The 13621-nt window shown below is 42.3% G+C and overlaps 1 protein-coding gene across 2 annotated transcripts in view; it reads right to left on the bottom strand.

The window, feature by feature from the left end:
* Window positions 1–13621, bottom strand: part of LOC124267089 (endo-1,4-beta-xylanase 3-like) — a 49434-nt gene that overhangs the window by 1427 nt on the left and 34386 nt on the right. Inside the window, exons 10-12 of one of the 2 annotated variants that reach the window (XM_046701947.1) lie at window positions 4243–4347; window positions 3308–3523; window positions 723–936 (exon numbers count right to left, since the gene is read on the bottom strand). In XM_046701947.1, the coding sequence (XP_046557903.1) occupies window positions 723–936; window positions 3308–3523; window positions 4243–4347 (535 nt within the window). The remainder of the gene's footprint in view (window positions 1–722; window positions 937–3307; window positions 3524–4242; window positions 4348–13621) is intronic. The other variant, XM_046701939.1, reaches the window with a different exon arrangement.

The raw sequence follows: 13621 nt of genomic DNA, 5'->3' as shown, positions 1-13621 counted from the left end.
GAAGTACAGAGTGCAGATGGCCGTGTACGCCAACAGAATATAAAGTACAGAGGGCTTCTATGATTAACCGTAAGAACTGAAAATACAGAGTGCAGATGACCGTGTACGCCAACAGAATATAAAGTACAGTGGGCTTCTATGATTAACCGTGAGAACTGAACTGAAATCGGTATATGCTGATGTGAAACTGTTGGAATAACTCGAAACTTACTGGATCCACGCATGTGCATGCTGAAGTTTGGCGTCAGATTTAGCAGTTGTGTCACGAGAGCGTGACATGAGTAATATAAATGTGAGTCTCAAGCCAAAGGGGTGAGAGTTGACAGGTATGTATACAGATGTGAAACTGCCGGAAGAACTGGACTGAAGATGGCCGTGTACGCAAACAGAATATAAAGAAGAGAGGGCTTCTATGATTAACTGACTGACTGACTGAGTTTGGTTTTACGCCGCTTTTAGCAATATTCCAGCAACATCACGGCGGGGGGACACCAGAAATGGGCTTCACACATTGTACTCATGTGGGGATTCGAACCCGGGTCTTTGGTGCGACGAGCCAACTTCTATGATTAACCGTGAGGTGAACTGAAAACGTTATATTCAGATGTTGTGATTCTGTTGGAATAACTGTAAACACTGTATGTTTACAGAATGATGTGAAGGGGTAAGAGTTGGCAGGTATGTATACTGATGTGAAACTGCTGGAAGAACTGGAGACTTACTGGATCCAGTGAGTGACACTTTGAGGTCCGTGCCCTGGTAGCCCAGATAGAATTTCTCCTCGTGAATCGTGTGTCCATTGTGCTTCACGCGCAACACGTAGCTTCCTTTAAATCCCCGGATGCGGACTGTTTGACCTTTCTTGATGGAGTGGGTTTCGTGGGTCTTCCATTCTGTCTGTAGAAGATGACTCACACGTCTCCCGCTGTCATTTACCTGTAAGGAAACAGAAACACAGAATCTCTTATCAGCATATCTCTGGATACATTCTAGGAACAAGCAGATACGATCATAATCCCCCACTGTTGAGGGCTTCTTCTTTGCTCCCCACGAAAGGGTGTATGTACATGACGATTCTGTAGATCAAGGTGCTCACTCTTGTGTTCAAGACTGGTACCAACATATCCTTCTGATCTTGTACAAGCCTATGAGCCTTTACGATCACTACAACCAAGGTATCAGAATGCTAGGGAGATCGGGGCTTTCAGATCTCTTGGCCACATCTTTGCAATAATTTACCACCAGAACGCCTATCGCAACTATTCACTTTTAAACCATTGCTGAAAATATGGACTAATAATTGCCCATGATGCTTTTGAGCAGTATTTTTTGTTGTAGATTGATTGAATGAATGAATGAATGAATGAATGAATGAATGAATGAAAAGTTCAGACAGTACTAGCAAATATCAGTTGTATAAACCAACCCCTAAAATGAAAATGACAGACACGAAACACTCGGTCATTCAATATCTTCTGTACCCTCCGCGCGTCCAAGACACATATGTACCTTGTTCTCATGCTCCTGATCAAGTTCAAAAGAAAGCTTGCGGAATCGCATTCCATTCCTCAACTACTCAAATTTGTAGTTGGGTTTTGCCTCATGTCGCTTTTAGCAATATTCCAGCAATATCACGGCGGGGGACACACATTGTACCCATGTGGGTATTGACAACCGGGGTCTTCGCCGTGACGAGCTAACACTTTAACCACTCCCCCATCGCCCGTCTTCAAGAAGCATGGCGCCCAGACCTGTTACCTTGATATCTTCACTCAACTGAATTAGTTCTTGGACATAGTATTTCCCACTGATAGCCTGGCCTGGTTACAGAGAGTCAATAGAAAGGTCATGATGGCACCAGCTGACGATCCCCGTCTTACTTCTGTGGTGGGTTACACGCCGCTAAGTGTGTTGTTGCTTCTATTTCATACATCCTTCAATGAAATGACCTTTCTAATTTTGAATCGCGTTTCTCAGGTTTCTTTATTTTCCCAGGCACTTTCTCTGGATGACCTCTCGAATACATATGCTGGAACTCTGGTCCCGTTGTTTCCAACAGTTGGTATTCTTCAGTTGGTGGTGGGTGGTCTTGTACATGGAACCCAAGTCACATATCAGTTGCAGTTAAGTCACGTTTGTCACGAAGAGTCGTTGGATGGGTGACCGTGTTTGGCAGCTCATGAAAGTTTCTAGGAATTCTGTCCGGCCGAACGAGGCACACCTGACACATGTGGTCTCACCTAAGGCAAGTGAGTTTGTTCAAAATTGTCTGTGTTCACCCAGCAGTGAATGGGTACCCGGTAGAATAAGTTATATAACTGTTAACCTTCTAGCGCCTCGTAGGCAGCTTAGGTAAACCAGGGTAACATTGTCTTAGCGCTTTGAGTATATACAAGCATGGATACAGGCGCCTTGCTATGTCCATTATTATTTAATTTATTTTTAATACATTACATAAAACAAAGACCAAGAGGACACGACGTTTCTATACACCTCCGCTACACATAGCTACCTTTTCCTAAAATACAACCTCGGGGTAGCTACGATTGATAAAACATATTTTTAAGGTACAGTACATTATTTAGTCAAAGTTATCATATGGACGGGTAGGTTAATTATTGCTTTTATGGCCATCCGTTACAGTTGGCATTTGTCACCACTCTTTGCCTAAACCTCTCGGAAGACACGAGCTGTTGGAAGGCAAACAATCCAACGTCTTATTTATTGCTTTCATGTGTATGTACTTTAAATAATTTGTCCAGCACAGAATTTCTGCTAGTTTCTTACACCATTCCAGATTCAGGAATCGAGACAGTCCTCTTTCAGACATTCAGAAGAGACGTTCAGAAGAGGCACTGATATGAGTTTGATAGACTAAATATTCACTTACTGTTGCCGCCACGTATTTGATCCATTATATTGCATCAGCCTAAAATATCATTTTTAAATATTGATTGATTGTTGTTTGGTCAATTACTGATTTCAGAGTTTAGTAACCGTGAAGATCTGGGTTAGAATTGGACTTCAGCAAGCCATCGCAAAAGTCGACTAACACGATAGGATGGTCATCTCGCTGACTTGGTTGACACATGTCATCGTATACAAGTAAGTATATCAATGCTCATGATGTTGATCACTGGATTGTCTGGTCCAGACTCGATTGTTTACAGACCGCCGCCATATAACCGGAATATTGCTGAGTGCGGCGTTAATCAACAAACACAGTTTAGATCTGTTGGTAGCGATTTCTGGATTACTCTTCGCGTTTCAATTTGGAAGTCACCTCGTAGCAATGGGGATACATTACCGTGCAGCCAGACCCAGTACACAGAGCTGACTCGGGTCGGGACATCCTCTGGCTCCAGAAGCCCCACAACAACACTCCCTGGACGGCGTGGTGGCTGAAGTAGAGACGCAGCAAGTCGTCAAACATCTGCGGCTTGTCCTTCTCTGGCACTCCCTCTATGGTCATCTCGGTGATCCAGATGGGCAGTCCAGCCCGGGCCACCTCGTCCAGCCGAGCCTGGGGAACCAAGTAGAGTCTTACATGAACAGAATGTTTGTGTGCTAATGTCTCTATGGTCTCAACACATACAAATATATTACATAAATGTTTATTGAACAAGAGAGCTGCAGTCTATGTGGCAATCTATACGTATTGCCAGGTATTGGATAGTAGCAATCGGTTGCTTTTGAACCCAAATGTTTGGTGTGAGTGAGTGAGTTACAAATTTAAGTCGCATTTACTTCTGCTAAATAGCGACAAAACCAAGTTTGCACACAAAGTGTGTATGAGGGTTGGAGTTGTGTTGGGGTTAGGGGGCAAGGGGTGTTAATGGTGTTGGTAGTCGTGTGTGGGGGTGTGTGGTGGGTGTGGGGTGGGGGATCGGGGTCTGTCATTGTGTGTGTTGAGGAAACAGGTGGTGGAGTTAAAACAAATCTATGTCCCCGTTGCGATCAAACACCACCTTATTTGGGGCGTTTGGGTAGGGAATGGGGGTTGGGTTCGGGGTAGTGTTGGGGTTGGGTGGGGGAGAGGTAGATTGATTGAAACTTAGAATAAGGTGGAGGGAAGGGACAGTAATGGTTTGGAAAACTCCATGTACTCTGAAATTGCTGTTTTAAACATACCACTATTCTTTGCAAACATTACGCATTCAATTTATTTATATTATTTATCATTAGTTTCTCTTTTTCTGCCACGAGATATAGGTACAAAACTTGACATAACGCTGACGTTACCCAGATCGCCGCCAGGTCTATTGGGTGCCGGACGTGACTCTGTATGCCTATTCCTGAAACAGGAACTCCCGCTGCCTTGTAGTACACAGCCTGGTCTTCTAAAGCCTGGAAGAAAAAGCTAGATGTTTCTTACATGGGCTTTGTACTTCAACAGGTTTTATTAAATGAGATTTTTTAAAATAGAAATATTTACAATGCAACAAGAAGCCACTTTGTCAAAATTCTTGGCAAGACAACAGAATCAAATTACATACTTGATGAAGTCATGATAAGGGATTCGCCAATAAACACATATTCATACTTTTATAACGAATTAACGTATACCTAGTCGACATCATGCGGTTTTACGCACACATCCACATTTTGACAGCTTGGTCTAAAAAAGTAAAATGAGGTAAACCTCTCATTGTTTTTTTGTTGTTTAACGCCACTTTCAGCAATATTCCAGCTATATGGCGGCCTCTGTAAATAATCGAGTCTGGACCAGAAAATCCAGTGATCAACAATCTACACAATATGAATACGATGACATGTGTCAACCAAGTCAGCGAGCCTGACCACCCGATCCCTTAAGTGGCCTCTTACGACAAGCATGGGTTCTTCACAGGTTGTTTTCTGGGAGAAGCACAGTGATACGGTTATGGCAGCTGGCAGGAAGTAACTTGACGGACATACCACGGTATGTGTGTTGTAGTTTACTATTTGGTGGTCGTTCAAGAACAGCATGACGTTAGGGTCGATCTTGTGGACCTCTCTGAAGATCCACATGGTGAGGTTCCTGTCTCCGGAATGGCGTACAAGGGTGTCACCGCTTAGAGCCTCGTTGTCGACATCCCAGTGCTGCAATCTGGGAGAGTGGATGAGTTTAGTTTTGTTGATATTTCAGCAATATCACTGCGGGGATAGAAGTCAATGTCTCTCTCTTAATGGTCATACAGTGTACTGGATTTCACAAGCCTGATAGATATTACCGTTAGTACATGTACAGTGCTTGGCGTGCAATGACGAACATTTCATGAATATGTAAAACATTACCGTACAGTGTTGTTTATAGATTAATTATTTATTTTGTTTGTTTATTTGTTTGTCGTTTACGCTACACTCAGCAATATTCCAGCTCTGTTAATAATCGATCCTGGACCAGACATGCCAGTGATCAATATCATGAGCATCGATCTACACAACTGGGAAACGATGACATGTGTCAACCAATAACTTGACTCTAACGACAGGCATGGGTTGCTGAAGACTAATCCTAATCTTCACAGGTCTAAAGGGTAATAAGGTCACTTGGTATCTGACTGTATGCTTAAAGACAAAATATAGACATGTTCAATATATCCTACCGTCATGGCTACTTGGTTGACACATGTCATCGGTTCCCAATTGCGCAGATTGATGCTCATGCTGTTGATCACTGGATTGTCTGGTCCAGACTAGATTATTTACAGACCGCCGCCATATAGCTGGAATATTGCTGAGTGCGGCGTAAAACTCAACTCACTCACTCACTCACCACTTTTTTAACGTAGGCAATAGAGCGAAATTCAAATTCTCTCACAACAATATCTCGTCAACAACGTCACGAAAACAGTGAGGCATTTAAAATAACCGCTCGAAATATTAAACTGCAAAAAGGTAACAGAAGAAAGTCTCACAACAGTTTGTACCATGTGACCTCTGAAACAGCATATCGAACAGCCGATGAAGAGAAGGAATGTGCCTAACACACATCACAGGGAGATGTCATCTTCTGACAATAACATTGACGTTCTGAATGTTGCAATTTCAAAAGTTTATGTTTGGTTTGTTATCCAAAAGTGTGTTGATTATTCAGGATCGAAATATCGCAAAATAAGTCACCAAGGTCAAGTTCGCTGAAATCTGCAAGCTCGTTGCATTTCTGCTGGAAAGGTTCGACAGCAGACAAAACGCTTGTCTTCCCCTAGCGTTGACAAATATTTGACTGGCGACGGTGCCGTTAGATTAATTTTGCGTCGAGGTAGTGAGAGAAGAAGGGCGCAAAGCGTTGGAAATAACATGGCTCATATGCATCTTTTCCTTGTTGGATACGTGCTTATAGGCGGCAAGAGAACTGATGCTCTTGTGACGGGCGACACTCGGCATGATTTCGGCACTCGAAACGTTACCGCGAGTGAGGAACGTGGCACCAGTGGCACGGATACAGTGGTTTGTGTAAACCTGGGACAAACCACAACTCTTACTGAAAGTAGATGACCCGTGAAGGTCCGGGTTAGAATATTGGCCTTCAGTAACACATGCTTGTCGTAAGAGGTGACTAACGGGATCGGGTGGTCATCGGTGCCCAATTGCGCAGCTCGATGCTCATGCTGTTGATCACAAGATTGTCTGGCCCAAGCTCGATTATTTACAGACCGCCGCCATATAGCTGGAATATTGCTGAGTGCGGCGTAAAATTAAACTCACTCACTCACTCACTGAGAGTAGATATGAAGGTTGCTAGTGTATTCTTCCCGACAGGCCTGTTCTTATACAAGGTTGGATCAGTGTCGCAGAAAAAATCTCTCGGAAGTCGATCCCGATAAATATGTTCTTATCAAGGTATCAAGGCAGGCAACGTACGATGTCACTGGACAGAAAGGTGAATTGGGCTGCTCCAAACCCCAAATAATAATAATAATAATAAGTCATCTTCTATAGCGCACAGTCTCCAAACACCAAGTGATTGCTCGCGGGGCTTAATCAGAATCTGATTCTTATTACCCCAGATAACCCAAGCTGCCTGTGTTAGGCGCTAGGTTATAGTCACATGACTTTATCCCACCGGTTACCCATTTTCTGCTGGGTGAACAGAGGCAATTTTGAACAAACTCACTTGCCTAAGGTGAGACCACATGCATCACATTGTTGTGGGGCAAGACTGAAGTCCTAGAAACTCTCAGGAGTCAAGCTGCCAAACACGGTCACCCATCCAAGGATTGTCCGAGCTCGACGTTGCTTAACTTCAACTGATTCGTGACTTGAGCTCTGTGCACAGGACCACGCGCCACCACAAATGACACCTGATCATCCAAATTCAAATATCGGTTGAGACTAAGTTCTCCCAAGTTGATATCGTGGTCACATGTTTTGGTTATGATATCCATGTAGACATGAGTAAGCAGCGGCATCCATTCCTTCACAGTTAATGTCTTGTCCGCTTGCTGCAAGATAATTGTTAAACGTTTTGCAGTGGCATTAATCGCGTTCTTTGTGTTCTCTGGGCTGCTTCTGGGATCAGTTAAACACGTTTCGCTGTAAATCTTCTTCAGAATCCGAAGCGAAACCTTTGGTGCTCATTATCTCCAGGTCATATCCAGCTGACGATTTGTTTAGGAACCGTTCATAATGTATGGCTCTCTCGTTCTCTAAAATTTAAGTACAAAGTAAATGAACCCCCTGCATGTCATGTACAAAATCAATGACACCCCCTCTAGTACATGTGCACGAAACTGATGACATCCCCCCACCCTCCTTAAAATCATCATCACCCAACGGCCCCCCTCTCACCCAGCGCGAACCCTATAACCCTGAGAGAAGTAGTTAATGCCAGAGTTAGGCAAATACGCTGTTGTCAGAGCAGCGGGGACTTTTTTCCAGTTATACTCCTCGACATCTGGGTACACGGATTTTTGTAAAGAGTCTGCATTGTCCAATCAGATAACATTATTTACATGTAAGATAAGTGACTTACTTTCCCTTGTAATGTCCAACAACGTCATGCATGCGTTTCTCCATTGCCTGACGTAAAGCTTGTCCAGATAGGTGGTCAACCCAGGCAGGCGAGCTCGACTCCCAGAAGATATTGTGACCTCGAACTTTAACCCTGAATATAACAGCGAGTGGTATTAGAGCAATTTGAAAGAAAATTATTAACGACCTTTATGGATAACAACTTCTATTTCTTGAGTACGACGTTTCGATACAGATTCTTGTTGCTTGTGTATACATCGGACAAACTAAAATGGGTTGATCTTTAGCGTAATGTTAGGTATATGTATATAGATACACTTACAAGAGGACAACAAAGTGTATGTTCATACAGTATATAACAGAAGATTAAATTATGACTGTACTAGGCATACCCGTGGTGCAGCAATGCGTCTATGGCCTTCATTGCAGTGTTGTAGTCGATGTGACCCTAAAAACAACATTACATATGAGGACGACGACGACGACGAAGATGATGATGATGATGAATGTTGTTCAAACTCTTGCATTTGTTTAGATTGAACTCTGTCATGTTTTCAATTTATTTGATGAAGGTGGCCCGTTTTAATGCCGCTTTTAGTAATATTCCCGCATTATCATGGCAGGGGAAACCCGAAATTGGCTTCACACATGGTACCCATGACGAGAATCGAAACCCTGTCTTCAGCGTAACAAGCAAACGCTTTAACCACTAGGCTAACCCACCGGCCCACTATATTACATCAACACATTGTGATTTGGAATAAATACTACATGAAGGAATCTAGTTTTGCAAACCCCCACCCTATGTGGCTCCATGCTGGTCCATTTGAGGTCGTTTTCAATGACGGCCCAGTTGAAATTTTTGTAGAAGTAGTCCTGGTAGCCTTTGAAGCGGTGATCCACGAATGCACCGGCGTTCACAGCTGATCCGAAGGCGAACAGACCGGACGTCTCTTGCACCTGGAGTATACACAAACATACTGACGGATAAAAGAAAGTACACACTTCATATACCCAGAGATGCCATATCAGTTTACAGCCGAAGCGTTATATATACTGACGGATTAAAGAAAGTACACACTTAAGATACACAGAGATGCCATATCAGTTTACAGCCGAAGCGTTATATATGCTGACGGATTAAAGAAAGTACACACTTCTTATACACAGAGATGCCATATTAGTTTACGGCTGTAATGTACTGACAAAGCTTTACTTGGTTACAACACGTATTAAAACACTATAACTTAAAGTCCAAAACACAGTCATGACACTGCGATGCATGACCATTGTAAAAACATGTCTCGCATAGTGCAGTTTTCGCCTCCATCAAGCATAGGTGTGTTTTTTTCTTTTGGCAATCTATATGCCACGTTCTAGCAATATTTCGGAATAAGAAAAGTTGTAAAACACATTTTATGGAAAATGTGTTTTGAACAGTCTCTGTGTGAAGTTTTAACCTTACTTTGAAAAACATCTGCACGAACACAGTAACATTTACGCACAGGCCGTGATGTTGCTTGAATATTGCTAAAAACGGCGTAAAATCATAGTTACCCAAGTGAGAAGAGATTGAACTCACCTCCACGCTGAGTCCACTGGGTTCTACTGAGTGATCATCAAGCCTGAGAAAGAAATAACAGGCGAAACCGAATCAGTGGTTCGAGTTTCGAAGGGAGCTAACTCTAAATACAGACTGGAGGTATGCTGATTAGTTTCGTATCCGAAAACGCATGACGCTGAGAAAGCGATAAACTGTGTCCTCCGTTTTTCAACTCATCATTAAACTATACAATTAGAGTGTCATTTCAATATGCTTGAATAGTAGCAAATTCCATTTACGATTGTTAGACATGTTTGAAAATATTACTGAATCGTGCATCACTCACTAGCTGGTTGTTAGAGGGTGTCGGATGTAGGCCCGACATTTTATTCGAATTTTAACGAATCCAAGGGTTACTGTATGATCTGATGTTGAAGTAACCGATATGTGAGATAGGGAAAGTGGGCAATTTCATTTACTTTGTAGATATAAAGCGTTTACTACATACGATATCAGCAACCAAATTGTACACATTACAGTGAAATCAGAAATGTTGGCCACTTATCTTTTTCTGTATACAGACATGTTTGTGAGCGGGTCCACATTTGTAAAAAAATGAGTAAAACTACAAATCTTAGCATTTAAAAATGTGGGTGCAAAAGAACGAAAACCGACCTCACCAACAAATTGGAAGGCATCAAAGTAAACAAATGTGGGCCCACTTTTTATAGTTTCTATTTAGCGATTTTTCGAGTGGGCCCACTGCTGAAATTAGGCTGAGTAAATATGCTGCTCTCCTTCAAAAATTACAATTGAAAAACATTTAAAGTGAGAAAAAACGAACACATGCGAAAGATTATATTCATGGAAAACAAAAATGCAACCTATTATTTTACCCAAACATGTGTAAGTGACATCAGTAGCAATCATATAAATCATGAGGTTCTTCAGGGGCATATAGAAGTTGGTGTTCAAGTATAAAACAAGATATTATGGATGTCAACTTCGTCTTTATTGTATACACAACGTTTCTGGGCTTTTCCTTGCCCTTCGTCAGGTGAATAAATGCCCCTGACGAACGGACAAGGAGAAGCCCAGAAACGTTGTGTGTACAAGAAAGAAGGTGACATTCATAATATTTTGTCTTATAAATATGTAAATCGCCTTTTGTATTTCATTTTTTTTTAAAATTAATCACTTATCGTCAGCGATACAAAATGCAGTTTTATGGAAATTTTGTTTCATCTAATTTGAAAACAATAATGAATCTGCCGCCTGTCATTATCACTATAATTGAGAGTGGTTATATAGATGGGAAGTTTATCATGTTTCACACTGAAGCTGACAAGAATCTTTACGCACGTTAAATTAACGCAATATTCTTGAAACCCTTCAATGTCCCATAAGTACGACACACGATAACATTGCCGTAGAACGTTCCAAGTAGAAACTCGGTGATTAGCATATGACCCCTATCTATGAAATCAAAGGTCAAAATCTCAACCAATGGCGTCATAGATATCGCGTGAACCGTTCCACAAAAGGAATACGCTCATGAATATTAATGACCAAGTTTCGCGGCACAATAACTCGTGTCGTTTGCTGTTGTTTTACTATGTAGTAATTATTCATGCATTTTGTATCAATAAGTGACACTTAGATTGTATTCATGAGTATGTACTGTGATGTCTTGTCTACAAAGGTTCAAATGTTGTTTAGTTTCGAATGTGGGCCCACATTCGCATTCCCGGTGTAGTGAGAGAGAGTAACTTCCCTTGAACCACGGATAATTAGGTTTCGACAAATAACAAAGAGAAGGTAGTGTTGTGCCGCAGTCAGCAATACTGAGGATATATTGCGTCGATCTGTAAATGACGAAGTTTGGACCAGGCGAATTGGTAAATGGGTACACGGACAAAAGTCGGTCACTGGGATAAGATGACACACAAGAACCTAATCTAGCCTTGTAGAACCACACTAGCAATCCCCTTAGTCATTGTGGTGGGAGTGGTATGAGGTGTATACGTGAATCCTGAGAATCACGCCCACAGACACAAACAGGTGTGTCTCTCAAGTTCAGTCTAATATATGGAGCTGAATATATAGATATTATAACACGAGCAAGAGTGCCATATGACACACTTGCTCGAATGTAATAACCCGTGAAGATCCGGGGTAGAATATTGATCTTCAGTAACCCATGCTTGTCGTAAGAGGCGACTAATGGGATCGGGTGGTCAGGCCCGCTGACTCGGCTGTCGTGTCCTAATTGCCTAGATCGATGCTCATGCTGTTGATCACTGGGTTATCTGGTCCAGACTCGATTATTTACAGACCGCCGCCATATAGCTGGAATATTGCTGAGCGCGGCGTAAAACTAAACTCACTCAATGTAATAATGTCTTTATCATTCACATTGGCGGATTCAAAGTGTGTGTATGTGTGACGGCCCTTTTTATTGACGTCACGTTCATTTGTTTAAGGACGTCACTGACGGCGAATTACAGAAAAACAATGGTTGCTAGGCATATGATGTATATGACACTTGTTATGTTTCACCATATTGGTAATATTGGTTGAATTATGGCACTTGGAATAATATCGTTGTTATTTAAGAATGGTGACAACGCAAAAATGCCACATTTTGACCATTTGCCTCATTGTCTCGTTGTCGTTTTGTCGTTAAACAATGACACAAATGCATAGGTCTGTTGCTATAGATATGGAAATACAATTATGCTCAGATTTCAGATGTCTCTACCACACCTACCTGATCGTAAGGTCTCCTTTCCGGTAGCTATCGATCCTCTTGTTGGCGTCGCCAGGGAAACCAGACAGAGGGTAAACTTCCTGCAAACTGGCGTAGTCCACGATGAAGTCGACACTCTGGTCGGAAGGTCGGATGTAGATACGCGCCTCAGATATATCTGTGAACATTCAATTCTATCAGAGGCGGTGGGGTAACCCAGTGGTTAAGCGTTTGCTCGTCACGCCAAAGACCCGGCTTCGATTCTCCACATTGGTGCAATGTGTGAAGCCAATTTCTGGTGTCCCCCGCCGTAATGTTGCTGGAATATTGCTACAGCGGGGTAAATCTAACCTCACTCAGTTCTATCACCGAGAAGGACTCGTATAAACTTAATACTGTCAGGGAACATATATGCACTGTGCAAAAGTGGCCCGGCGTATGTTATGGAGTGTGCAAACAGTGACATTGTTCACGGCCCCTTCCAGTAGTTGAACATACTGGTGCAAATTAAAAACGCGCCCCCTCGAAGATCCGGGTAAGAATTGGTTTTCATCTACCCAAGCTTGTCGTAAGAGACTGCTCTCAGGATCGGATGGTCAAGATTGCTGACTTGGCTGATGAATGACATGGTATCCCTTTTTGCCTAGACCCGTGAAGATCCGAGTTAGAATAGGTCTTCAGCAACCCATGCTTGTCGTAAGAGGCGACTAACGGGATCAGGTGGTCAGGCTCGCTGACTTGGTTGACACATGTCATCGTATCCCAACTGTGTAGATCGATGCTCATGCTGTTGATCACTGGATTGTCTGCGCCAGACTCGATTATTTACAGACCACCGCCATATAGCTGGAATATTGCTGAGTGAGGCGTTAAATAACAAGAAACAAAGGAAATAAACAAATGTATCTTACTTCTAAAAACAATGAGACCGTGAGCACCAACCCACCAACCACCCAACCTATTTGCCTAGAACGATGGAATGTCTGATCTGACTTGACAATTTACAAGGTGCCGTCACAAATATTCTTCTGAAAGATGAGGCCGATTATTTGATACTGCACTACTAAGTGTTTCGGACACACTACAACTACAGGGAAGAACTATAGTTTTGTCTCAAAACTTAAACAAAACTGCTTTTAACACAAACAAATATTCGATTCCAAATACACGAATGAAAGTTTTATACAGCTGGATGATTTGGCTCATGAGTCTGGTAAAACCACAACGTAAGTGAGTGAGGGTGTTTTTACGCCGCTTTTAGCAACATTATGGCGAGGGGCATCTGAAATGAGTTCACAAATGTAATCATGTATGAAATGGAATATTGCTAAAAGCGGCGTAAAACCATACTTAATCACTCACATCACCTGGCT

The sequence above is a fragment of the Haliotis rubra genome, unplaced genomic scaffold (genome assembly GCF_003918875.1).
Source record: "Haliotis rubra isolate DU_JTF1 unplaced genomic scaffold, ASM391887v1 Scf1001, whole genome shotgun sequence".
NCBI lineage: Eukaryota > Metazoa > Mollusca > Gastropoda > Lepetellida > Haliotidae > Haliotis > Haliotis rubra.
This window is presented reverse-complemented; position numbering and strand designations above follow the sequence as displayed.